The sequence below is a fragment of the Pezoporus flaviventris genome, unplaced genomic scaffold (assembly GCF_033815535.1).
Source record: "Pezoporus flaviventris isolate CSIRO_AGI_PZ_B2104156 unplaced genomic scaffold, CSIRO_AGI_Pfla_v1 ptg000045l, whole genome shotgun sequence".
Classification (NCBI taxonomy): Eukaryota; Metazoa; Chordata; class Aves; order Psittaciformes; family Psittacidae; genus Pezoporus; species Pezoporus flaviventris.
Genome location: NW_026892593.1, coordinates 19,181,732 through 19,209,006, shown reverse-complemented (window position 1 = coordinate 19,209,006; position 27,275 = coordinate 19,181,732). Strand labels below are relative to the sequence as shown.

At 38.5% G+C, this 27,275-nt stretch overlaps 1 protein-coding gene and 1 long non-coding RNA gene across 2 annotated transcripts; one reads left to right on the top strand and one right to left on the bottom strand.

Annotated features, from left to right (window-relative positions):
- Positions 1-292: 292 nt before the first annotated feature.
- On the bottom strand, positions 293-27,183 carry SLC13A1 (solute carrier family 13 member 1). The gene is made up of 15 exons (XM_061467594.1): positions 27,028-27,183; positions 24,942-25,070; positions 24,108-24,244; positions 20,040-20,227; positions 19,409-19,466; positions 19,254-19,320; positions 18,610-18,773; positions 14,029-14,148; positions 12,766-12,864; positions 12,575-12,676; positions 4,870-4,973; positions 3,785-3,894; positions 2,976-3,137; positions 1,692-1,829; positions 293-1,594 (listed from the first exon to the last, which is right to left on the bottom strand). Exons 1-15 carry the CDS (start codon positions 27,124-27,126, stop codon positions 1,451-1,453), a joined length of 1,821 nt encoding a protein of 606 aa, XP_061323578.1. The 5' UTR covers positions 27,127-27,183; the 3' UTR covers positions 293-1,450.
- On the top strand, positions 17,681-20,033 carry LOC133276613 (uncharacterized). The gene is made up of 3 exons (XR_009745930.1): positions 17,681-17,875; positions 19,298-19,335; positions 19,439-20,033. It is a non-coding gene; the product is annotated as an uncharacterized LOC133276613 (long non-coding RNA).
- Positions 27,184-27,275: the final 92 nt, after the last annotated feature.

Sequence of the window (27,275 nt, the reverse complement as noted above, 5' to 3'; positions counted from 1 at the left end):
AAGTCATAACTGACATCTCTAAGTATGCACTATCAAAAATAGATGTAAACCATTTAGTCAAAAAACAAAAGATCTTTTTTTGTTGTTGTTAGGAAAAATAGATAATTTACTCTATTTGTAAAAGACAGGGAGGTTGTGAATGCTCCATCCCTGGCAGTGTTCAAGACCAGGTTGGATGAGGCCTTGGGTGATATGGTTTAGTGCAAGGTGTCCCTGCCCACGGCAGGGGGGTTGGAACTAGATGATCTTAAGGTCCTTTCCAACCCTAACTATTCTATGATTCTATGATTAAGTTTACAGCCATCATAGAGGTGCCCCAAGGGATGACCCAAGATAAATACATCCATCTTTGATTCAGGCTATTAACTGAAAGCTCTTTACAAATTGTTATGGGTCCTTCCCAACAGATGAAAAGAACAATGCTGTAGTTCTTACTGTGAAAACCATGTAATAACCATAGAAAACATGATTATTTGATGATCTTTTTGAACTCCAAGCTCCTCTTCTGTCTACACTGAGCTGTTTTGTGTTTACAACATTAACAGTCTAGTAACCTTAAACTGCCACCTGTCCTGCAGAGATCATGAGCTTCCTGGTGAAGATGCGCTATAGTCTTGATTGATGGATTGGGTGCCACATGTTCAGCATTCTGTCTTGTGCTTTCATTTATCAAGGGAATGTATCTCTACTTTTGGCAGACAGGTATGATGATAATTTGGACTCAATTCATATAGATTAACTCAAATCTATCAACATATGTTTATCCAGAAATATACCACATGACAACAGCAACAACATGTTTCAGTGATGTCCTTGAAGAAGGTAGACTACACTTATGCTAAACTATGTATTCTCCTTCCAGATGACAAGGTGCTCAACAGATAAAGTGCTGTGTAACTGGTCATGCTGCTCTTTGCCATTTTCTGTGCATTTTTGACAGGTCTGTAAACTATGTGTTCAAGAAAATCCCCTGCCTGATTTTGTGATCAACACTATTTCAAACAGAGTTTGAAGCTAGAAAACAAAAAACTAATATGATCTTTGACAAACCCCAAATATTGCCAACATAATAATAAGAAAATGTATTTGAAATAACAAAATCTAAATCTCGTTACTCCCCTACCCTGAGAATGGGTTCAAACTACCAGTGATAATGGCTATGCACATTCAGTTTTTCCTTCATAACATGAAGATATAAAAATTCAAACTAGCTGAGCTAGATTAGAAACTTGATGTAAGTTTATGTTATTTCAGAATTCTAACACTTTCCCCGATTAGACTCTCAGACTGGATGATCAGTCTCCGGGACTGGAAAATATGGCATATATAGTAATGGAGATCCCTATTGCTGTGGTGACAAAAAAGCATTTTAAATGACTCACCACATGTCTGGGGAAAAGGAAAGAAACAAACACAATTCAAACCAATCCCCAGGATTACTGTTGTCTTTTTACAGCCCAGTGCTATTTGCAGAAGGAATGTCTGGTGCCCAACTTGGATAAGTATAGAGATCGAACATAGGCACTATCCACGTCATAACTGCAAGCATAACTACAGCAACTCCGATGATGTTAATGCCCAAACCAGCCTTCACCTAAAGGAGAAGAAAAAGAAAGCAGAAACTTGAATCAAGACAACACAGATTCTAAAATGCTAAAAATGCTCTTTAGGATGTTTTGCTTAAAACTCACCATGTCCATAACAGTTAAATGACCATATGAAAATACAATGGCATTGGCTGGGTTTGCCACAGGAAGCAGGAATGCAAAGGAAGTGCACAAGGTAGCAGGTATCAAAATGAAAAGTGGGTTTACATGAATGGCTTCAGCCTATCATAAAATAAAAGAGAGGGAACAGCTGTCAAGGAACACATTTTCTGAACAACATACATAAATACAAACTTACCATATTGACACAAGTCAACTCAGAACAGAGCTGCCAGTTTAAATAGTGAGAAATAGCCTTTTCTGATAAGTTACTTTTAAGATTATATCTGGGAACATTTTAGAGGAGAAAAGGTGATTCTAATATAGAATAGCTACTGAACTTAAAATTCATAGAATCATAGAATTATAGAATAGTTAGGGTTGGAAAGGACCTTAAGATCATCTAGTTCCAACACCCCTGCCATGGGCAGGGAGCCCTCCCACTAAACCATGCCACCCAAGGCTCTGTCCAACCTGGCCTTGAACACTGCCAGGGATGGAGCATTCACAACTTCCCTGGGCAACTCATTCCAGTGCCTCACCACCCTAGTGCCTGATATTTTCTGATTGTAGTTTAGTCCATAAAATAAGACTGTTGCAGAGAGTATGCACATTGCACAAGCACTAAAAGCAAAAATGTCAACAAAAAAATGCAAGAAAGATGAGAAAGTTGAGTTTTAATATAATACTTATGAGAGATTCACTGAAGCAAGCACTAAGGTTTCTTTGTAAGAGAGTGAAAGGGCATTGGTATGTGTCTAGGCTGGCCAAGAGGAAAATCTACAGACTAGATGATCAGTAAGTTTTGAAGAAGAAAAAAGAATTGTGTGTTTTAATAAAGATTATGAGAAGACAGGCCACAATTGAGATAAGGAGAGAAGAAATGAGAATTACTTATAAAGCACTTCTATTAGCTCTCTCTTCAATTTGGTCACAGCTTGAAAGTTGCAGTGTTAACCATTTTTGCTGAAGATGTGGTCCTGAAGAAACACTAAGAGAGCTGTCCTTTTTAAGTGCTTTGACTATTCACAAATAGGAATAACAGTGTTGATTTTTGAGTGTTGAATTTCTGGCTGATTTTACTGAATTTTCAGCACCTTTTGTAAGAATGCTCCAAGCCAACCAAGTATCCAAAGCACAACACAAGACGGCAAAAATAATGCATGGCGTATTTTATGGAGACTTTTTTAAACTGCCTCTTGGAGCATCTGTATTATTACAAGGATGATAGAGCAGATTCTGTTTAAAAACAACCTGTATTATACTCACCAAAGGCGATAGTATGGGCAAAAATATTGTAATGGTAGCTGGATTGCTGGCTAATTCTGTCACTGAAGTGACAATAAGGCATGATATCAGGATAACCGACCACAAGGGGAGTGATCCTAAAGGGGTCAATTTAGATGCTACCCAGTCAGAAAGTTTTGAAACCTGCACAAGGAATATGACAACATGATTATGTTTTACAAAACACAGAAAATAAAATTTAATAAATGGTATAGAACAGGAATTTACTCATCTGCTATTTGTGAATTATTTGTGTAGAAGTGTTTTCTGTATTCTTACCGTGTTTTTAAGCATGCTTTTCTAATTCAGTGGTTTCATAGGAACCTATGCAAACTGTATTCCATTTATTTGTATTTGCATCTCTGAGATGTTTAGAGGAGTCATAATCAGAAAATTGTAATATGCATACATCAGGCTTCATAAACACAGTTTGGGTCCAAACCTGCTCGATCTACTGGAGTAGCCAGCAGGGCTCCATGTGAGGGATACCTCAATAACATGGGACATTAACTCCAAGGCTTTGGCAACACTGTGTCTGCACAACACCCACCACCATCAAGTTTAAATTAAATAACAAACAGTAGTCATCATTGTGCACAGTCTTTGAAGACAAACTCTTTTTTTGTAACCCTGTTTTCTGCATGTCTTGAATATTCATCACATTTATTACGTTCAATATTGCTACAGAATAACTTGATGGAAGAGGAGAATAACCATAATTCATTGCATGTCTGAATGGCTCTTCATGTGGGTCATGCCAACTGTTCAGTATCTTCTATAAATTACACTACCTCACAGCCATCTGCTAAAGCAAATCCGCCACCAACAAGAATAGCTATTTCCCAGGGCATGCATGACTGAAATTCCTTCCAAGTAATCAGTGGAGTGTAACCAAAAACAGCTAGAGAAAAAAAAAGAAAAAGAAAAAGTTTTTTAAAAAAGCCAAATTAACCCCACCCAACAACATTTAAAAACATATTAAAACCAACTTGAAATAAAATGCCTCTGAGGAAGTACTTGGGAAGCATTCGAAGGCAAAATTTCATCATTATAACATGAAGAAAGTCTTTGACACGCGCAACCTGCACTTCTTGGGACAGATCCTTAGCTGGTGAAAACTTTCACAGCTTGAAGACAATAAAGCTATAGCAGTTTCCACTGGTGGAGCATTTCCCTATGTGGAAGGTAGCTGTGGGATATCAATGAGTTTACTCAATGAAACTGTGCTGTTCAGACAGATTGCTGAGCAAATGCTGCTTCACTTAGGCTCATTTAGGTTCTGACCTTGCATTCTCTGTGAACCCATGGATCTCATTGATTTCAGCAGTAGAATTGAATGCATAAAGAGGACAAGCCGGAGGTGTACTTTAATCAGGGTAAATTCCATTTTGAAAGGGAAAAATTAAATGAGAATCATAGAATCATAGAACCATAGAATCATAGCATAGTGTAGGTTGGAAGGGACCTTCAATGGTCATCTAGTCCAACCTCCCTGCTATGAGCAGGGACATCTCATTTACCACATGAAATTTTACAGGGTATCTTAAATAAGCAGCAACATTTTCAACAAAATAAACCTAACCTTGCTGTATGCAGTCCTGTTTAAAGACCATCACATTCAATGGAAAGACGGTTTCCACTGGTGGCAGTGGGCTGCAGGTAGCAGATTCCCCCACAATACTAGCTGCCACTGCTCACATTAATTGTTGGTACTGAATACCAGACCAGGGATGCTTTACATCCCGGTAAGATATTATCCTCTAGTAAGATTATACTATTAGTATTTAACATTCCTCTAACAAGCGTAATAAGTTATATTTATGGTAGCGTCTTAAATGCCTTATTTTAGTACTATCCACATCAAAATATACTTAACTGTTCTCTCCATTTGAAGTCCTTGTCAATGTTTTTGCTGGAATAATAAAGAACAGGAGGCCTATCACTAAGGCAGTTGTTGAGTCCGTAGCATAGCCTTTATACCTAAGGAGACGTTAACAAGAAAAAAACCACATAAGTATATATATAGCCAGGAGGAGTAGGGGAAAAGAGTGAGGAGAATGATGGAGCAGCAGAAACCAGCTGATATGGACTGACCACAGCCCCCCATTCCTCACCTCCTGTGCTACTTGGTGCAGTGGAAAGAGGTAGAGGAGTCACAAATGAAGGAGTGAAGTTGAGCCTGGAAAGAAAGGGGCTGGAGAAAAGGTATTGTAGTTTTCATCTTTGTTTCTTGCCATCCAGTTTTATTTTTAATTGGTAATTGATTTAAATGACCCCAGATCAAGTCTGTTTTGCCTGTAAGAGGTGTCCCTGTCTTTATCTCGACTCACAATCTTTTTGACCTTATTTTCTCCTCTGTTCCATTGAGGAGGGGAGTGAGAGAGCAGTTGGGTGGGTGGGCATCTGGCAGCCAGACAAGGTTATTTCATCACATCTGTAGAAATATTAGATGCAAGCCCTCTAAAATTCATGTATAAGCATCTTGAGTAAGCATGTGTTATTTTGTCATATAGAAATAAGATGGGGGAGGGGAATACTTGGGAATAGCTGATGCTTAAACAACTAATCTTCACAGTTCAATGACAAATTTAGTAATTTTAATATCCTCTGCAATAGATTCAGTCCAACAGACTGTAAGAGCACCATGCATACCCACAAAGGATGGTGGTTTTGCAACTGACAGAACACAGCAGAGCTTTATTATCATCCTCCTATGGTTGTCCTTACTAAAGTCATAGACACAAGGTCCATGTTTATTTTGGTGATTTCTGCTGCCTGAGAACTGCTTGCACTAGCATTTCTTAAACTAATCCAATATCCTTCTAACCTGTAAAGAGTAGCCCAAAGTTCAGGTAAGGTGCAAAAGCTAAGCTCTAAGAACATGTTAACACATCCATCTGATTATGTAACACACTACTAGGAGGTGGCACATTCCAGTCTGTCTTATTTCAGCCAAGATGGTCATTCAAATAAAAAAAAAAAATTGATGAAGAAAGTTAAAACATTTTCTTAAACTTTGTTTTGATTTTATATTTCTGTTTCCTGTAAGCACTTCTGCAAGTTTTCCTGAACCAATATGTCAACATGTTTGTCTTCTCAGCCTCTTACCGTATGTTTTTCTGCATATGCAGCTACAATAGGGGCAAGCATAGCTTCCTAGCAGATTTTACCAGCAACTTAAGGTTTTATACTAAACCAGGGTGTTTCACTGAAAAAGAAAAATCATCCTCCAGTTATATGTTATGGGATCTGGTAGATCCCTTTGCTTTAACAACAGTGTTAGTGTGATTCAAAAAGCTTTAGTATGCATAGCACATTGATACCGCAACAAGCATAGCTCAGCTAACACTGTCACAAAAGCTGCACATGAAGCCATCATAGAAGTTGTAGTGGAGACATCCTGTCTCCTGCTTCCTATAGATGGCTAGTACAGAGCAGAAAACACTTTTAAAAACCAAGTTGTTATCTTGGTATGGTTTCTTAAGGCAGAGAGTTCTGCCTATACATACCTTGATGTATCACATTCAACTCAGTGTCCACCTGGGCCCTTAGGTCCTTTTCCACCAAGCTTTATTCCAACTGGGTGTCTCTAAAGTGTGCTGGTGCCAGGGGCTGTTCCTCCCCGGGTGCAGGACTTTGCACTTCCCCTTGTTGAGCTAGGGAGGTGCAAGTTTTGGCCCACAAAATGTTAGTTTTCTTGATGCAAAACACAGTTCTCAGAAAAACTGCTTGGGACACACACAATATCCTACCTTTAGTAATACTGTTCTGAAGGCACACATGGCCCCATTCCAAGCAGAAGCTTTTCAATCATTATCAGATATTGAGATAAACATTTTACAAAGTCCAATTATCCAAGCTGTAATACAATTGCTTATACAGCATCTACCTCCTTATAACACTGCAAAACTGATTGTCCTACAAGGAAGCAAAAAAGCAGTTGATTAAGGAGATCTCACGATGCTCCAACTGAAATCATTGTAGAGAATAGAGCTGTTGGCAAAAGTACACAGCGGCCTTGTACTGGAAGTAAGAGAAGGAATAAAACAGGCAGAAAAATGAAGAATATACTCAGCTAATAATCTGAGGAAGTGTGACGGAAGCCCACCTTGCATACATCAGCGGTAACCAGTTGCAGCCCAGTGCTGAACTTTCTTATGAGATTCATTAAGTCCTGGACAACGGCCTACTTGAAACTCCTCTAAACGAAGAAAATAACCCGCAGCCTGGAATCAGGCCAGGACATGGCAGGAAACTACTGTAGCAGAAATGATGTGTGATCCTGTGACGTCAACAGGCTTTTTTAATCTGTGCTGCTCTCTATAGTGTTATGATGCATTTATTAAAACACCCTGCTGTCTGCCTTCAGAGGGAGGCAATAGTGGCTCAGGGCAGGACAGTGAAGGATTAGTCTTTAATAGTTTTATAAAATTTTCTTAAGAAAAATTAATTGGTAAGGGTAACGTATGTTTGAAAGGCATCTGATAACACTGATTAAAAATGAGCTCTGCTCAATACTGATACAGTACAAATGTGGATTAAAAATTAGCTGACATTTCAAAAAGTTACACTTAAAAAGTGAGGAGGTATCATCTTCACGGTATACCAACATTTCTGCTAGGATTTTAAAAAAGTCAGGGTTCATATTTTAAAGTATTCAGTAGGTTGTGAGGATGCACACAAGGGGCTGAGAGCACAAATGTGGATGATGAGAGTGATGGGAAGTTTTTCTTGAAGCAAAACTGAGTATCCCATTCAGTTTGTTGAAAGAAAGCTTGTAATGGGATATAAATAAATCAGCTATGTATATCCTTAAAGCACCTATCACAGAAAGGTTTTTAATCCAGCAGAGAAGTCAAAAACAGATGGCTGGAAGCTATATTCAGACAGGAAACAAGATGAGAGCTTGTCTTGTTTTGTTTGGCAACAGAAATGATTATCCACCAGGACAGATTATCAAGGAAAGTGATAAATTCTAAAATCTGAAGAACCTGTGAGTTGCCACCCTGAAGTCAAGCGTGGTTGCTTTCTGGGAATTCATGTTCTAATAAAATAAAACTCTGGTGGGCTTAACACAGAGAACAACATCGCTCTTCTGATCTTCAGCAGCTTAGAATAAATGAACTGATGGCCCTGACTGATTTAGGACTCTGAGAGTAGTGTTATTCCCACCTATTAGGACCCACTCACTCGTTTGGTTGGGTCTCAAGGTCACTTACAGCTCTGACATTGTGGCTTTTGTAAGGACAAAGCTCATGTCTGCAGGTGACAGAATCTCCATGAGGCTGGCTTGAGTCTGCGGGATAAGACCCTGTGGAAAGTAAGTACTATCAGATTCCTGTTAAGAAATCTGATTTCTAAGGGCAGAGAGTGTTTCCTTACAGCTGTTTCCTGTAGCATAATCTTAAGGAAGTTGTGCACATGTCTGTCAGTATACTTAATTCAAAAACACTGAACAATTCTGTACATGGAAGTATTAGGGAATAAGTGTGTGAGAGATGTAAGCCACAGGTCATACACTGTGTTACCATTGATAGAACCACACACAGTTCCTGGGGTTTAAGTTCTTTTTACTGTTTCTTTGTTTTTTTTTACAGAAGATAACTTACTGCTACTCCTTGCCCCTATTGTGCATCTTGGCTGGAAAGTTTTCGTCGCTCAGAAAAGTAAAAAGGTCATTGTCTGGTTTTATGCCAGGCATAAAGGAAAACTATCTAGAAATAGGCCAGGTCTCAATAGTAAGAAATTCTTTCTTTCTCCTTAAAGGTTTTGTGAGGGAATGACACAAGTTTTGTTTCTATCCAGGTTGCCTTTCCAAATTATAACATGATACAGCCTAATGTGACATGACGTGTGATTGCATTCCCATCCAAGGAAATCATCCTTGGGCATGCCTTCCAAGAGGCACCAACAAAGTAACATAACTGTGCAGAACCTGTAACCACACTGATTATGGGAATATTCTGCTTTTCCCTAACAGTGAACATAATCCTCAGACAACGGTAACTAGACAGCTTCAAATAGGAAAATTGGAATCCTTGGACTGAAATAACCTATTTGAGCCATAAGTCCCATATTTGAAAGGCTGTTTACAACATCTGTGTTTCAGTATAAGTTGTATCTCATTAAATGGTGCTTGATGAGCACTGGCTGTCAATATGAAGCAGAAGGAGAAGCAAAGCCAGACTGATTGCTTAGATAGCTGATTGCTTGATTAGGTCAACACTCCAAAACCTCTTCAAGAATACAGTGTTTCATATGAAACCGCGATCATCAGCTCTGCTATTGCTATAAGGAAAAAAATCCTTTTGCATTTTTTATAAATAAATAGTAAATAACTTTAAACAATCTTAGTTTTTAAAATGCATTTCAATGCTATTTCTACACAAAATAATTTTGCTTTGTAATTTAAATTTTTAAACAGCTAAAATTATTCTTTGAAAGATCCCTGACAGACATTTTTGAAGAGCATTGGGGATTGTGTGTGAATGTATGAATGGTGGGAATATATTTAAAGAAAGAAGGCAGGATAGATGCACGTTCACATGACATTTATCATAGAATCATAGAATCACTCAGGTTGGAAAAGGCCTTTAAGATCATCGAGTCCAACCATTAACCTAGCACTGCCACATCCACCACTAAACCATGTCCTGAAGTGCCACATCTACACATCTTTTAAATATCTCCATATCTCCAGGGATGGTGACTTTACAACTTCCCAAAGAAGTCTGTTCCAATGCCTGACAACCCTTTTGGCGAAGAAATGTTTCCCAATGGCCTATCTAAACCTTTCCCTGGTGCAACGTGAGGCTGTTTCCTCTTGTCCTATAACTTGTTTCCTGGGAGAGGAGACCAACACCCACCTCTCTCCATCCTTTCAGGTGGCTGTAGAGATAATAAGGCCTCCCCTGAGCCTCCTTTTCTCCCGGCTAAACAACCACAGCTCCCTCAGACACTCCTCACAGAACTTATTCTCCAGACCCTTGATCAGCTTTTTGCCCTCCTTTAGACACACTCCAGCACCTCAACGTCCTTCTTGTAGTGAGGAGCCCAGAACTGAACACAGTATTTGAGGTGCAGTACAGTGCGAGTACAGGGAGATGATCACTGCCCTGGCCCTGCTGGCCTTACTATCTGATACAAGCCAAGATGCCATTGGCCTTCTTGGCCACCTGAGCACAAGCTGGCTTATGTCCAGCTGCTGTTAACCAACACTTCCAGATCCTTTTCTGCCCCAAGCTGTAGGGTTCCATGGGGTTGTGTGTGACCCAAGTGTATAACTCTAGCACTTTGCCTTGTTGAACCTCATAACATTGGCACAACCCCTCGATCCAGCATGACCAGATCTCTCTGTAGAGCCTTCCTACCCTTCAGCAGTTCAACACTCCTGCCAGCTTGGTGTCGTCCACAAGTTTAGTGAGGGTGCACTCGATTGCTTTTTCCATTGATAAAGATATTTAAAGGTATTGATAAAAAGTGCCCAATACTGAGCTCTACAGAACATCACTTGTGACAGGCACCAACTGGATTTAACTCCATTCACCACTACTCTTTGGTCTCTGCCATCCAGCCAGTTTTTTACCCAGCGAAGAGTACACCCCTCCAAAGCCATGGGCACCCAGGGTCTCCAGGAGAATGCTGTGAGAAACAGTGTCAAATGCTTTTACAAAAGTCTAGGTAGACAACATCCACATTCCCTCATCCACTAAGCAGATTACCTTGTCATAGTAGAAGATCAGGTCAGTCAAGTAGGTCCTGCCTTTCATAAACCCAGGCTGACTGAGCCTGATCTCCTGGTTGTCCTGTATGTGCTTTCTTAGGGCACTCAAGATGATCTGCTCCATAATCTTTCCCAGGCACGAAGGTCAGACTGATAGGCCTATAGTTCCCTTAATCCTCCTTTCAGTCCTCCTTGCAGATGGGCATCACATTTTCTAACCTCCTGTCTACTATGACCACCCCACTTAGACAGAACAGCTGATAAATGATTGAAAGTTGCTTGGTGAGCACTTCCAGCAGTCCCCTTGAGTGGCTTCCATCCAGCCCCATAGATCTGTGTGTGTTTAAATTGTGTAGCAAGTTGCTGGCCATCTCCTCTTGAATTATGGGGCTTTCATTCTGCTCCTGTTCCCTGTCTTCCAGCTTAGGAAGCTGGGCACCCAGAGAACTACTCTTGAAGAATGAGGCAAAGAATACATTAAGTACCTCAGCCTTTTCCGTATCCTTTGTCACTATGTTTCGCCCCACCTCATCCAATAAAGGACGGAGATTCTCCTTAGCCCTCCTGTTGTTGTTAATGTATTTATAGAAACATTTTTTAATCATGTTTTATGGCAGAAGCCAGATTAAGGTCAGGCTTTGGCCCTTCTATTTTTCTCCCTGTCTAACCTCATGACATTGTTGTAAGTCCTCCTGACTTTCCTGCCCCTTTTTCCAAAGGTCATAAACTTTTTTTTCTGAATTCCAGCCAAAGCTCTCTGGCGAGCCGGGCCAGACCTCTTCCCCCCAGCTCGTCTTTTGGCACATGGGACGGCCTGCTCCTTGAAGATTTCCTTCTTGAATAATATCCATCCTTGCTGGGTTCCATTTCCCTTCAGGACTGCCTCTAAAAGGACTTTGTCAACTGGGCTCCTAAACAGGCCAAAGTCTGCCCTCTGGAAGGGCAAAGTAGCACTTCCTATTGATCCCATCACGTTTCTTGGGGGAGAAGCCCTAATTTCTACATGACAATTCTCAGGTGCTTCCGTGGTTTCTAACACATTAATAACCCTTGTGTCTTTGCTGTTGCATGGATCTCCACCCCTCATGTCCATTGAGACAGCAGACTGAAGAACCTTATTAGAATACTGTCCCTCAGACACTGGTGTGCCAGCCCCAGGGTTATCTATGGCTAGCCTGGTTTTATCCATTTCCCCCTCAAATCTAGTTTAAAGTTCTTTCACTGAGTCCTGCTAACTCCTGTGCAAAGATCCTTTTCCCCCTTTGAGACAGGTGTGCCCCATCTGTTGTCAGCAGGCCTGGTGTCACATAATCATAACCATGGTCAAAACCCCAAAATTTTGCTGGTGAAATGACTGGCACGCAGGAAAACAAAATAAAATATACCATCCAAGCCCAGCACTGGCCTTTGACCCAAGCAGCAACAAATATTAAATCCAGGAGGACCTAAACAACATGAAATCCTTCTTGTCCCAAACTTTCAGCTATTTTCCAGTACTTCAGAGCACAAGTGAGACCTTTATCAAAGAAGAAAAGAACTGAAATTACAGTAATTAATCAACCATTATACTTTCTCCCACACTGGACCAAGTCTAGAACATAGTCCGATTTAGGAGGCATTTTATCCTGTAATGATTTCGGTACTTTTCAGGTGTTGCACATATACATCTATGAAAGTTGATGGAGTTTACCTATTCTGCATACATTACAAAGGTTTTTAACAACTTTAGCCTGGAATATTTCTGAAGTATTGAAAGTATTTTTGTTTGGTGTTGTTTGTTTGTTTTTAATTGAGAAGAAAAAGGTATGTAGTTAAGACACAATACAGTTCTTGTTCATGTATCAAAAAGATTACTTACTTTGGGAAAAGTGAAGACCATCCTGGGATGAAGCCAGGGTCTCTGGTGAACCACAGTAGGGTCATTAGGATGAATAGGACAAGTGTAACAATTTCTGGGTAGCTATAGCAGAAACAGAATGTGTTATAATTTTTCCTGAATTCACATTTGGATTTAGTCACTTTTGTTTGCATATGTATACTTCGACATACCTTATTGGTCCAAGTTTCTTGTACTCCTTCTGAATCACCTGTGCTGAGGCCTCTTCTCTAGTTGTTTTCTTCTTGCCACACTTGAGCATGTTTTTAAAACTAGAATGCAGATCAGCAATATTAAATTATGAATTAAAAGTGTACACAGAAAAAAAACACCAAATTCCAAACTTTCCTTTTCAAATAACATTTTACAAAAGTAAAATAGTCACTTTACAATGCATTATCTCCCATTTAATTATCACACACCAAACTGGGTGCATTGGAATTAACTGACAAAGCCCAGTGGGAGATTGACAGAGGCAGCAAAAAAATGTGTCCTGTTATTGACTAGCTTATTTGCTCAGGAAGGATGAAACTTTAATTATGGGAACTAATTGAAAGAATCAAACAAATAACCTAGCTATTTAATGAAAGTCATTTACGACTTTGCTTTACTTTTTTGTAATGAAAATGTCTGTATCACATTAGTAGCCTGCCTACTGATCAGCAGTCTATTTGCTACAAACTATGTTTTTATTCTTGAATAAGACCCTTCCACGACATTAAAAAACAAACAAGAAAAATGAAACAATAAATGTTTGCTTATACAGTGGTAAGCATGGGATGATTTTAAGTTTGCTTAAGAGCAGACAGTCTCACTCTTCATCTCTTGCACCATAAGTAGCTATGTAATTGTGAAGGATGGGTGTCCCCACTATTGTCTCTGCAGATGTTAGTGAACTCATGGAGAGCAAGACTTTGAATAATCAACCCCAAAAAAGTATTGGCCTCTACAAAACCTTAAAAGCACAAGTTCTATGGAAAAAACAAAAACAAAACCAAAACGCCACCATACCACCACATACAAAATTTGGAAAAGTGGAAGTTTTTTACTTCATATTTACAAATATAGCCATCCAGTTTATAAAGCAGATACTGCTCAAGTATTCAAGCCGATCCCTTGAACTGGCTCCAGGGAATAGCAACATCCTGGCTACAAATGTTCAAGTCTTAGATCAAAATACATAAAATTTCAGGATTCTTCTGTCTTGTTCATGTACACTGTTAATGATGATATGTGTTTATTCTAAAGGAACGTCTATCATCATTTGTGATGCAGACCTTTCACACTGGGCTGAGTAGTCAAGGATCCTTATTTTAAAAAATTCTTCTCTCATCCAGAGACTCAGCCTGTTAAACTTAGATGTAATATTTACTCCTGGTACACAGTACTTCTTGTATCATCAAGCTTCAGTTTTATTGATTACAACATTTACTTACTCAAACCCAAGGAAAATCCACTGGAGCCAGAGCCAAGAGAGCAGCAGAATAATGAGTGCGATGGGGATGGAAAGGATAAACCAGGATCCAAAATTGATGCACTGACAAGCTGGGTAACGTCTGGATGAAAACAAAAAAATGTTCAGTTGAGGTTTGCAAAGGAATGTAGAGTTATGAGAAGTGCCAGAAAGCCCTGTTGCAAGAGAATGCTTCTGGCTAGTAGTTGATTTTCAGCATGAGGTAGTTTCTGGTCTCCTCCTTCACCTTCCTGTCCTGTTTCTGATCATCAAGACCACTACAGGAGCTAGCTGTGCTAATAGTTTGAGCACTGGATCAGCAACAGGTCCAAAGACCTGATGCTGCTCTAGATGTGCCTAGCCTGAGTTCAGTAGGCGAAGAAGGGCCACTCAGTGTTAAAGACCATTAGAATGACAAAGAAACGGAACTTGAAGAAAAGCCTGTCTTTGAGAGGAGACTTTAGCACAAGAAAATATAATCAAATGGACGAGCTCCAGTGAACTTAAAAGACAATGGTGGAGACAACATCAAGACTTGTATCATTTAAAATTCCATAAGGGATTCAAAAACTGATTAAAACCAAATTATTCTTATTAATTTCCAGGAAAGGCAGGAATGCTCATTTATTAGATGGATTGTCTCTCCAGTCACCTTGTCCCTTTGAGGCTGTCTTCATCTACTGTCTACAGAGGTGAGCCATTCAACCAGAGCTCTCCCTGCAATGTGCATTTAAGTAAAGGAGGAACAGGCACTGGTTTTCTGAAAGGAATGAATTTACAGTTTAATGAGATAGATGTTGGATAGGCAAAAAGGCCAAGTAAATGAATCTTGTTTTCCTATTTACTTTACGAACTCAAGTTATTCTTCCTTTGAGCTTCTCCAGCCCTACTGAGAGAGCTTTTAATGCTAAAAGCAATTAGCATTAAAAAGTAAGAAAATTCTGGTCTCCTTGGACAGTCTTCCTCTTTGATGTAAAAATCAGATGGAAAGGAGTTCACAATGTCCAGAGGTTGTAAAAACTATTTCCAATTATTAGCCAGGTATTTCAGGTCTGTCTAGGAGAAAAGGAATTCTCATGGTGACATAGGTCTTTGAGGCAGCAAATCCTCATTATAAATGTTCTCTCAGTTGTGCAGATTTTAGTATTTATCTGTATTTATTCCAATGCTTACATATAATGCAATTGAAGTTAAAGCAGGGACTGAACCAAAACTCATGCCCACTTCTTGATGTGATGCTCTACACTGCAACTGTACATAGTGATTAGACAGTGAAACTGGAACAAGAAAAATTATTTTATTTATTTATTATGTAGCTATTTGTCTTTTATTACATGATGAACCACATCAGGTTTTGAATGTACGAATTTCAAGATAGGAAAAAACTGACACCAGCATAACAATGACTAAGCATCAATACTTGCTAAAGTGTTTATGATCTTCCCTGAATTATGCATGATAATTTCTTACTGAACAATAAAACAAGCTCTTGAAAACTTTGTACTAAAGAGTCAATTTCGTTATAAAATATTAATTTTTGTGATCAGGTTTAACAGTAAGTTTGTGCAGGGCTGAATACATATGTAAGCATTTCTAGTAATTTTAATATTAAAGTTAGGTATTCTTCATCTCCAGAATAAATACTCCTCAGGTGACTGGAAGAATTCATTTAAGCTATTTTTAAAATTATTCAGTGTATAGTGCTGTTTGGATTATATATTGTTTTTTAATTATCTATTACAGGTCTTGCTTGATTCAAGGATGGACAGGACATACTGAACTATTCTTTTCTAAGCCTTTTTCCTTTGGAAAAAGAAAAGGTGTGATTGATTTCAATAATCCTCTTTTTACAGTGATTCAGTACAATAACAATAAACTCTTTCCAGGCTAACACTACAAATGTCAACAAATTTGGTTCATAGAACAAATCCAGATAGGATAATTCCTTTTATGACTCCTATGAAATTGCTTAGGTTGAAAATAATTTGATGCTGGCAAAGTTTTACTCTTTATGTTGGAAGGTCAAAGTCAGTTACCATAATAGGAAAACTAGATAACCTATCAGTGAGCCAGGCTGAAGAACCAAAGGTTTCATCATAGGATTTACTCTTCCTCAAGCACAGGAGAGCTCAGTTTTCTCCTTGACACAGTATTACCTGGTAACCCTTTATCTCTCTAATCTCTCCACGGCCTTCCCCTCAAGCTGGAGTGCCACTGCTTAGACTGCCAGGATCCATAGTCCTACTATTATGGCCCAGCTGTGAACCTTGGCTTGCAGTCCTTGAAAAAAATGCTTTGTGTGGGAAAGAGCTCTGAGTCTCTACAGCAGAGCTACATAAAAGAGGAGAAACTGCAGACGTGAGAGAACCGATATGGGGTTCTGCAGCATCCTGAAGGATTCAAGAGGAGAAACAAACACAGAAAAGGTTAAAATATTAAAGGAAAAACATATGGAGTCAGAAGAAAGGGACCCAGCATCACCAAGGATCTGTTCCAAGGAGCAGTGAGGACCAACCCATCACATCTTTAAGTGATGCCTTCCTGGCCAGTAAAGGCATCTGTATATCTTATGGACAGTGGTGAGCAGACTAATGTTTAGCCTACTAGCTAACATTGTTTTCCCCAGTTAGATATTCTAGACAATATATTGCAGTGTCTCTTTGCATACAATTAAGAGTGAGCCTCAGAGGATCAGTAACAATTCTTTCTTGAACAGGAGCCCTTATGGAAGTTGGTCTTATTGGCAGGGATGCTTAGCATTGCATCAACATTTCCACTGTTTGCTTCTGCCCTATGGACCAGAGCATAATTGCATGTCCTAACTCAACAGCAGGCTGGGGACTCCCAGCAACAGGCTCCAGTGCTAACACAGATAGACTGTTTTCCTCGTCATGAGAGGAATGAAAAGGAGGGAATAGAGAACAGTAAATGTTAATTCCAATGTATTTAACACTGACATTGGGAAGATATGAGGAATATGCTATTTTGCAGTGCTATTTTAAGAGCTTTGTCACTGAGAGTGGGAAACTCAGAAATATGCTGTATGTGCAGCTCTCCTGCTGAATTATTCTGCTTCAGTGTTTCTGATACATGAAAGTAGACTGCAGATGTGTCCAAGCCATGCTAATAGGTCAATTCCCACTTCAGTCAGGGCATAAATACAAAAGAAGCCTCTAAGGAGAAGGGAAGCAAGATAGTTAAAGATAAAATTATTTGCACAGGTAGGTGGTAGATTCATCTTAAGTTAAGGATTAGTGTCAGTGTTTGTGGAAAGATTAAAAAAAATCCTAGTAGGGTATAAAACTAACTCGCACATGCAGTGCTCATGAACGGCACATGTTCCTAGCAGAGGGTCAAGATGCAGAGATAGAACAGCAATCTGCTTATGCATTCTTGAAGAGATTGTTAACAGCTAAGACAAACTGAAAAAACAGCTACAAGCCATTTTTCTTCAAGTTTCCTACAAATTCAGGGAAATGAACAGGAACAGTTTTTATCCCTAGTAATCAGTCTTGGATTCTTCTAGGCTCCTGCTTGAACCAGAAAAGTCTGGATGTCTAAAAGTTTAAGTCTGAAGGACTTACAATGGCATGGTTTGCCCTGTGTAGCTCTTTGGCCCCAGTAACAGGCACTCTTATAATTTCCATACTGCTTCTATTGTTGCTATTCTCTTAGCACAAGCTAATTTACAAACTGTACTAATTCAGTTCTCTTTAGCAGCATGCTGAAGCCAAGTTTCATCCATTCATGGAACACAGGCTGGAAGAAAACCTGTCAATAACTGGTCTTTCACCTTTTTGCCATGTGCAATGCAGAATAGCAGGAAGAGGGTAATAAAAGAATTGTGCTTTATTTTGTTCTGTTTTAAAATGAGTGACTTGGCAATGAGCAGTTTGCAGAAGAAAAGAAAGTTCAGCAAGAACTATTGGTTTTTCAAAGGCTTTGGAATGAAATCTACCAATTTTCTTTTCAAAGTAGTTCTACTTAGAAAAGAAAAGGAATATTAAAGAATGTTTTTAATAACCTCAAAACCAAGTGTTCCACTGAATGTAGTTTCAGACTGATTTTAATTTTTTTCTTTGACTAACATACCTAAATTCCTCATTTGAACAATGCCCCAAGCATAGCCTCCTGAAAGTCTCCTGATGTTCTTTGCTAAGCAGACCCAAACTTAGCTCTTTCTGTACTTACAGATGAATAACAGTCCTTTAAGGCCAGATAGTGTCTGTTATTCATGCAAAGTTGTGTCTTCCTTTTCAAATAAGCTCATCTTTTTCCATGCAGCTATTCAAAGAGCAGAATACTACTTAACCAAAGAATGGCCATCTTGTTGCATGTGTTGGATGATCACTTACAGCCTTTCCCACTGTAAGGCAAATACAACCCTGCAGTTTCATTTTATGTCTTTTAAAAAAAAAAACAACAAAAAGTAGTAGAATCAAATAATGTCCAATTGACAGGTAAAGTTTCTAATGCATTTTAGGGGAGCCATGTGAGAGCTCAGGAAATAACAGCTAAAATTCTCGATTAAGAAGAATACAAATAACTTAATATAGACTCTTACGTGTTGAAGTGCTCAGCAAAAATCAGATTAGTTGATGTTCCTGTGATTGTGGTCAGCCCTCCAATGGTAGCAGAATAAGCAACACATAAGCACATCACTTTGAAAATCCCATTGTATTTGTCCTCTTTGTTTTTTCTCCCTGTTTCAGCTGGTGGTAGATTCTGCTTAGAAAGAATATACACCGATTAATATATAAGGGCTCATCATCAAGCACAAAATAGGATTCAGGGATGTCCCAGAAGAGTGAGACAATTTGTTGGCAATAGAGCTGTACACAGTGTGGTTTGGTTTGCTGTTACATGGTACTACAACTTTTCATGCAAAGGAAGAGGGGAGGGAATCAAATCCCGAAGTCCTTTTCCTGAACTGCCTCAGTGTTTACACAAGAATTTCCTTGTGTATCTTGATACACACAGTTTACACTCTGGTGAGGTTAGTTTAACTTTTGTAAAATACACTGGGAGCACAAACCCAGTAATGAAATAAGTACATAAGCAAATTGTATGCATATCTACACATTTATCTCTTATTCACATGAAACTATCTTCATTGCTAACTGTGCCATGTTAGGTGTTATATAGAAAGCGATTTAGGTTAAAACTGTTACATGCATGAGCCGCATAATAAAAAGACACCTTAAATACCTGTTCCTTTTCTTTTCCATACTCTTTTTCAATTGCGCACACAGTACTAGCCACATCATTGTCATATCTGGAAAAAACAAAGGTATGTATTTTAACAAACATACTCTATTTAGATTATTTCTTATACTAGATTTTAGTAAATGAATAACTATTACCCATTAATTTGGTTTTCTTTCTCTTTACAGTCACTGCGTTCATGTTCTCCTATATTTTCTGTAAGACATTAATGCAAAGACAGGTAAGTATTTAAGGGAACAAAACTGGAAAGGCTCCATCAGCATGTCCCATTTCAGGCAATAACTTCACATCATCCTATGAATAAATTTCCAAGTGCCAATCTTAAAAACAGCTGAGCTGTGCCTTATTCCTTCATGATTCCTGTTGCCCAGGGGCTGAATCTTCTGAGAGGGAAATCTTTCTCATCTGCAATCTAACTGTGTATGTAACCAGTTTAGATTCACCTATTCTCCCCACATTACTCTAGACCTTAAAGAGCGCTTTTCTTCGGCTAATGTTTAACCTGCAGTGTATTTATAGCTTGTTATCATATTTCTTTCCAAACATTTCACTATGCTGAGCAAGCCAGCGTCTTCTCCCCTCCTCTCACATAACTGCCATATTCTGCACCATATTCAATTAATCTTTATGAACATGGGAGACCTCACACACAGTAATCCAAGACATTTTACAATGTGATTTCCCTAGCCATTCAACTGTATTTTATGTGGTGTTTACTCCACTGAAGAATGAGGGTGAGCAAAGACAAAAGTTACACTGCGTGCCTACCGTCCAGCTCCAGTGTTGGGTTGATGGAGCCGTTAGAGCAAGACATCTCCAGCGCATCAGCTTCTGTTTCAGCTTTGATGATCTGCTGAGCTACAGCCTCTACAATTGGCATCACCATGGCAGCAGCAGAGGTGTTGCTGAGCCACATTGACAAGAAAGCACAGCTAACCATGAAACCCAGCACAAGCCTGGAACAGGAGAGAAGAGTCTGTGGCTGCTACAGCAACACCTCGTATCACCACTCTATTTAGTACAAATTGAAAGCTTTTTCAATAGAAACACTGAAAATTTAAAGCTTGTAATTGACCTCTGAGGAAGATTATGAATTACAATAATCTTGATCAAAGGCATTGAAATGATCATATTTTAAAGAATCAAATATGTTATAAATTGGAAACAATAAAATTTATTTATAGAATAAAGAAAAGAAGAAAGAGCACCATGCATGCCGTAAACTTAAAAGAAATTTAAAATGGCTGTACTGCTAATGCTGTTAATCCCCTGTTGTACAAGCTAGGTCAAAACCCCAGGCTGTAAGTCTTCTAGATACCAGTCCAGCTGTTGTAGAAAGGAATATTAACAACTCAGGAAGTGGTACTTAACTTAGTTCTGAATCAGGGTTTCATGACAAGTGTACAGATTATTTGTGCTTCAATAAACATAAATATTTGATACTAAATGGAAAAAACCAAGGTCATTACAATATCTTAGTCCAGTCTTGGCACATTTTTAGCTAAGTTTACCACGAACAAGAATTGTATCTCTGCAATTCCTGATTGTACTTATGCAATGCACTGAATTGCATCAGTGATTGGAGACACTCAAGGTTTACACTAAAAATTCAAATATTCCATGTCACATCTCATAAAGTTAGACAGTAAACTTAGAATACGGGCCAAATTGTCATTTCTAATGCATCTCTTGGAGTTGTAAATGAGAGTAGTCTTCCTGACTTCCTGTCCCAAGGTGTTGGCAGTGTCATTAAACACCTGCTATGGATCACAAAACTGAGAGGGTCTGCAATGTTTCAGCGTTTTCAGAGAATTCACTCATGTAATTTGTAAAGCTCTTGGCCTAGCCTTGACAAAAGCTTCACAAAAACTGTAACGTTTAGTTCCCAGTATGGGAAGAGAAGATTGTATACAAAAATAACATAAACGATATTTAATGACATAAAAATACCATTCAAAATGCCTCTCATAGCCTTTCATTTCAGCTAATAGCAGCATTGCAAACTTGATTATTTTTCAGTAGGAGAACCTTGTCTTTTCTCTGTGCACTTTTAATTGCATAATGATGAAATGATTTACAGACCTGCAAGTGAGTAGTGGACCTGGTACAACAACAATTATCATTGGTAGTATGAAACCCATTACTTTATGCAGTTTTTGATTAGGTCCTCAGATGGAAGTTAAGGAAGATTTGTTTATGCAGAAAATACTGGTGAGGCTAACCACACTGAATATGAATATTTACATTGTAGAGAAATATAATTTTAGTACAACTTGCAAGAGGATTTAAAACCAAAGCAAATGAAGACATTTGCTAACATGTTTCAAAACTGTTCATCATAGATCTCCAGCATTTGACGGACTGATGGTCAGGTGACCATTTAGTACAGTGTGTTGTATTCTAATGAGTGACTAAGAAAATCCTAACCTGTTCAGCCCCAGGGTTTTTTTTGTATTATTCTCTTTGTGTTGCTGTTGTGGAACCTTGGATGATAACTTCATCTACATTCAACTATCAAATCACCCTTTGCTATGTAATTCACGTTCAATGTTTTGCTACTCAATCTACTGCAGGTTACATAGATGTATTCACCTTTCCCTCATACTCTGCAGACAAGACTACATAGCTCAAATGATAGGAGGTGGTTAGGGACTTATACGCTCATAGAATCATTTAGGTTGGAAAAGACCTTTAAGATCATCGAGTCCAACCATTAACCTAGCACTGCCACGTCCACCACTAAACAGTGTCCTGAAGTGCCACATCTACACATTTTTTAAATACCTCTAGGGACAGTGACTTTACAGCCTCCCTGAGAAGCCTGTTCCAATGCTTGACGACCCTACGGAAATATATCTATGGAAATGTTTCCCAATGGCCAATCTAAACCTTTCCCTGATGCAACTTGAGACTGTTTCCTCTTTTTCTATAATTTATTTCTTGGGAGAGGAGGCTGACATCCACCTCACTACAACCTCCTTTCAGGTGGCTGTAGAGATCAATAAGGTCTCCCCTGAGCCTCCTTTTCTCCAGGCTAAACTACCCCAGCTCCCTCAGCTGCTCCTCACAGGACTTATTCTCCAGACCCTTCACCAGCTTTTTGCCCTTCTTTAGACACACTCCAGCACCTCAGTGTTTTGCTTGTAGTGAGGAGTGGAAAACTGAACACAGTATTTGAAGTGCGGTATCACCAGGGCTGAGTACAGGGGGATGACCGTTTTCCTAGCTCTACTGGCCATGCTGTTCCTCAAACAAACCAGTTTCTCCAGAAGGCAGAATCCAGAAAACTCCTTCTATTCTACTTCCACTGCTACAGCTTCTATGACATTTAATGCAGAAACCTCCTACAGTGGTATCTCTACCTTGGGCTGGAAGAGGATCCAATGTGACAGGCTGCTTGGGTACTCCTGCTAGCGGAGGAGGAAGGCTCTGCACAGAGAAGAGCAAGCATCAATTTGCAGTGGGCACAGCTAACGAGCAGCAGATGCTGAGAGGTGGGAGGATCCTCTCCTTCACACATCATCTTATCATAATCTTATCATCCTTTTGTCATGGAAAAGTGATAGGAAAAAAGTGTCAGAAAAAGTGATAGAGCTGAAATAGTTATGAGGGGTGCTGCTTCCTGAAGGTTGTAAAACTCTGTGGAGTTGCTCTAGGTGTGCTCAACACTGGTTGCAGTTTTCTGTGTCCACAGCAAGTTCCCCAGTGGTGATCAGTTTAGCACAGCTCGCCATTCACTGTGTTCTCCCTTTCAAGATTTCAGCCAAAAGTTAAGGATTTAGGAATGATCAAAAAAAGAGAAGTTGAAATAACTAAAACTGCAGAGCTCAAGAATGTAGCTGAAGATAATGGGAGGCAGTTTACAAGAATGTAAGGAGTATTTTGTCAAAAAAGAAAGCTGCCAGCTATCAAAAGATGAAGGAAAAATCAAAACACATGTTATATTTAAAATTAAGACAGACAAATCACTGAGGAATAGGAATAATACAGCATTTCCATGAGGTATTATTAGTTAGATCACCTAAGAGGCTTCTCATTTTTTGGAGCTGGGGTTTTTGAAAGTTTCCCTGACTTTATACTTCATGTCACTGTCTGCTTTCTGGTGAAGAGTATTAAGCATCATGTATTCTAGGAATACAGACTTGCTCTACAGATGTTATCTGCTGCCTTACTGATGTGCTGATAGATGAATGTGTGGGCCTAAAGCATTTCTGCAAGCTTATAAAACAAGCAAAGAGTTTTCACTTCATAAGATATATGATAGTAAATAGAGAATTTGTGATTTCATCTCCCTCATTACTTCATCCACCTGAGGAAGTACGTATTCCTTTGATATTTTCTTCATAGGTAGACAAAGAAAAAAAGCATAAATACAGACACTGTTCTTAATGTCGTTTTCCTTCCTCACCACATCTTTAGTTGTATGACTTTTTTTACCTCATTGTGTATTTGTATTCTTGGGAAGTGTCCAGAATTTTGCAAAGAACATTGAAATACAAATTAATAATAGGCATAGCACAGATTTTCAGTTTTAAGGATCATATATGTAATATATTAACCACCATTTAGAAACAGGACCCATAGCTTATTCACAAAGTCATCAGGTATTTTGTTCAGAAGGATCCTTATTATGAACAGAATCACTGCAGGGAACTTTCAATTAGGATTTCAGCAAAATAATAAACTGGTAACTACTAATCAATCATATCCTTTCAAATATCTACTTTGAGTAGAAAGGATGGATTGCTGCTACAGAAAAAGCAGTAGGCAATTATTTCTGGAATATATAGCTTTCCACACGTATTATTGTCCTTCAAGACATTGTTTAACACATACCATGCTGGGTTGACACCCACCAGCATCACCATTCTTAAAGCCATTCTTTTGTGCAAATTCCATTTTTCTATTGACGTTGCCAAACAAATTACTCCAATCAGCAGCAGATGAAAATCTTTAAAATAAGCAGATGCCACCTGAAATAAAACCAAAACCCATTTTGTTAACTAAATGGCAACTTTCTTTTAGTATTTGGTTTTATCAGTTTATAAAAAAAAAAAAATCAATAAGGGTCTATTTTTGAAATAAATATTGGAAAACATTTTTGGCTTAAATTTACACAATTTAATTGAAATTTCAATTTCATTTAACCAAATGATGCAAGATTAACTGCATTAAAGGGCACAGTGTTAAAGCAAAAAGAAAAATAAGGCTTATGATCTGAACAACCAAAGGTCATCAGGCCCATCTGACAGATTTTTATTAATTTAATCATCTATACAACAGATACAAGAACATATTTAAACACAGTGTTAGAGTATGATCCCCTATGGTGTCCTCTCTTTGACATGAAAATATATACTCAGCATTTTGTACATGGCAGCTTTAGTGTGTCATCTCATTTCTGTAACATTAAGGACATTTTATATCTATCTAGCATTTTCCCAGTGACTGGCATTAAAGCATTAAATCACAATCTAGGAGAAAATATTAAAGAAATATGGGCAATTCCTGAGGACAAGGCATGTAAGCAAGTCTTGAGGCAGACCTGTTGGGACTGGCACTCAGCAAATCCATGGATTAGCCTACCAGGTTTCAACATTATGTTGTTGTCTCTTTGCAGATTTTTGTCACTGAAATCCATCATATGATAGAAAGTAAAAAATGGGTTACCTGCTTGGATTCCATTATACCGAACAATGGGAACATAACGGCAGGGAGCAAAGCTGAAACAGCCAGTGGCATAGGTTCCGTAAGCCAAAGGATGGCAACTACAAACAATGTGTATGCACATTCTGCTTCCTAGAATACAAGAGGCACCAGGAAAAATATGAGTGGATCATCCAGGGAAGAAATCACAATGTAGAAAGTCCAGCTATGCAAGAGATTACCCCCACCTGGAACAAATCAGGGACCTAAATTTGTCAAGGGACCTTGAGTCAAGGAACCTAAATTTGGGGTTCTTTTTGTCTGCTATCAGTAATCCAGCTATGAAACATTGTCTGTAAAAACAAAAATAAAAAAAAAAAAAGGTCAGTTTTAAAGAATTGTGTCTAACAGAGGACTGTAAAATTATTTCATTTCTACCACTAAGGAAACATGGGGGAAAAGTCAGCTGCCTTTTTCTTCAAGCATGATTAATCATAGAGTTCATTCCGGAGCATTCTTAGACCATGACTTAACATAAATCAAACATTCTGCAACTGCAAGCAAACCTTTAAAACTCTAAGAGGACTTGCATTCAATAACAGATCAAATTTTGCCTCTCCTGTAATCAATGAAGTGTTGTCATCAACATTAATAAGGCAAGGATATCACCTAATATAACAAATATTGTGCAGGACTGAGAAGAAACACAGTTGTTTTTAAGACTTGAAATTTTAGTGATTGTCCTCTATTTAAACTCCTTGAAAACAGGATATTTTTCTTTAATTTTTTTTCCCAGAAAAATTTACTTAACTGTTGCTCATAGAATGCAGACACAGCCAAATATAACAATATAATGACAAAGTGAGCCTTGTTTCTTCTAAAATCCTAGAAATCTATTTTGAGTAGTTTTGAATTCCTGTTCTGCTCTTGAGCAAAATGGTTTCTATCTTTTAATGCCCCTGGTTAGGGCATGAAAATGCTCAACAGCAGCAGAGATGGTTTGTATTGGGAGAGGAATAACTTAGCAAAACGGCTCTGAGAACTTCTGACACGCAAACAGATATGTTAAATCCAAGTCAGGCAACTATGGCCAGCATTTGTTTTTGGAGTGAAGCTTGTGTTACATATTAAATTATTTGATAATGCCATTTATCACTTACCAAATGCTCATCTCACTTAAGTCACATTAAAAATTTCTCAAGAATTTCCTCTCAGAGACAAAACTGCAATATCGAAACTGGGATGCAACACTGTATGAAGTATGCTGCTCTGCAACCACTATCTATCTGTGATGCAAAGACTTCTGAACTGGACTTCCATGTGCTGTTACACATGATACTTATAATGCATGTGTGAAATACATCACAGTAGAATTACATTTCATTCTGCTGACACCAGAGCCGCACCAAATACAATCACTAATAAAATTTTTATACATCTTATCACAAGAGTTATTGAATGCCAGAGGATTTTATTTCAAGTAAAATAAAAATAAGGTGTCCTGCATAACCTTTGCTCTATCTAGGAACCAGAGGGAATTTCTCAGATCATTGATTCCAGTCATTTGCTTTCAGACAACACAATAAAGGATGAATGTGACAAAATCCATCATCAAATAAAAGTGCAATTGCAGTGGTCTTCCTGACAATTCATTTTCATTGTCAATCATAAAAAGCTGTTTAAAAGTGGACAAAAAGTAACAGCAAGCACAGGATTTTCAAGGTAGTCTAGATGACATTAAATAAAAAAATCACTTCCCGAACAAGCAAACAAATACATAATTCATACAAACAGCACAGAATTTTACATTAAAGCTGTTGTCTTGTCTATATATCTATGCAAATACACTGGGTTAACAAATAAATAAATCAAATAAACAAACAGATCTCCCCCCCCCAAAAAAAAAACAAAAAAAAAAAAACAAAACCAAAATCAAAACCAAAAACCAAACAAACCAACAAAAAAGAAAATCCACAATGTGAACTTCATGAAGTTATTCAAGGCCCCTTCCAAACCAACACTTCTGTGATTTTATGATTCTGAAAAGATCTGGGAATCTTGGGCTTGACATAAAGGTGCAGAATAATTACCTTTCAAGTGGGTCACTTACTTTGGTTTTGATGATAAGAGGAAGTGGAAGTAAAAGCAGCAGGGTGAGGACAATGAGCAGGAACCTTCGGTAAGCCAGAAGGTAGTTAAGAAACTTCATGGTTGGTGGCTGGTAGATGAACTTTCCTGGAGAAACTGATAAAAAATAGGTCTGACTTTAAATAGCTGACTCCGATTAATGTTTTTCCAAGCTATCACCTTTAGCCATTGCTAAAGCAGGCCAGTAAAGCAAGTTAAAATTAAATCTTG

Bases quoted from the DNA above. Each gene is read 5' to 3' on its own strand.
- SLC13A1 (XM_061467594.1), bottom strand. From the start codon at position 27,126: ATGAAGTTTCTTAACTACCTTCTGGCTTACCGAAGGTTCCTGCTCATT. The intron at 24,245-24,941 runs GTAACCCATTTT...GTTTTATTTCAG, and splicing joins GTATAATGGAATCCAAGCAG to GTGGCATCTGCTTATTTTAA. The intron at 1,595-1,691 runs GTGAGTTTTAAG...CTTCTCCTTTAG, and splicing joins ATTTAACTGTTATGGACATG to GTGAAGGCTGGTTTGGGCAT.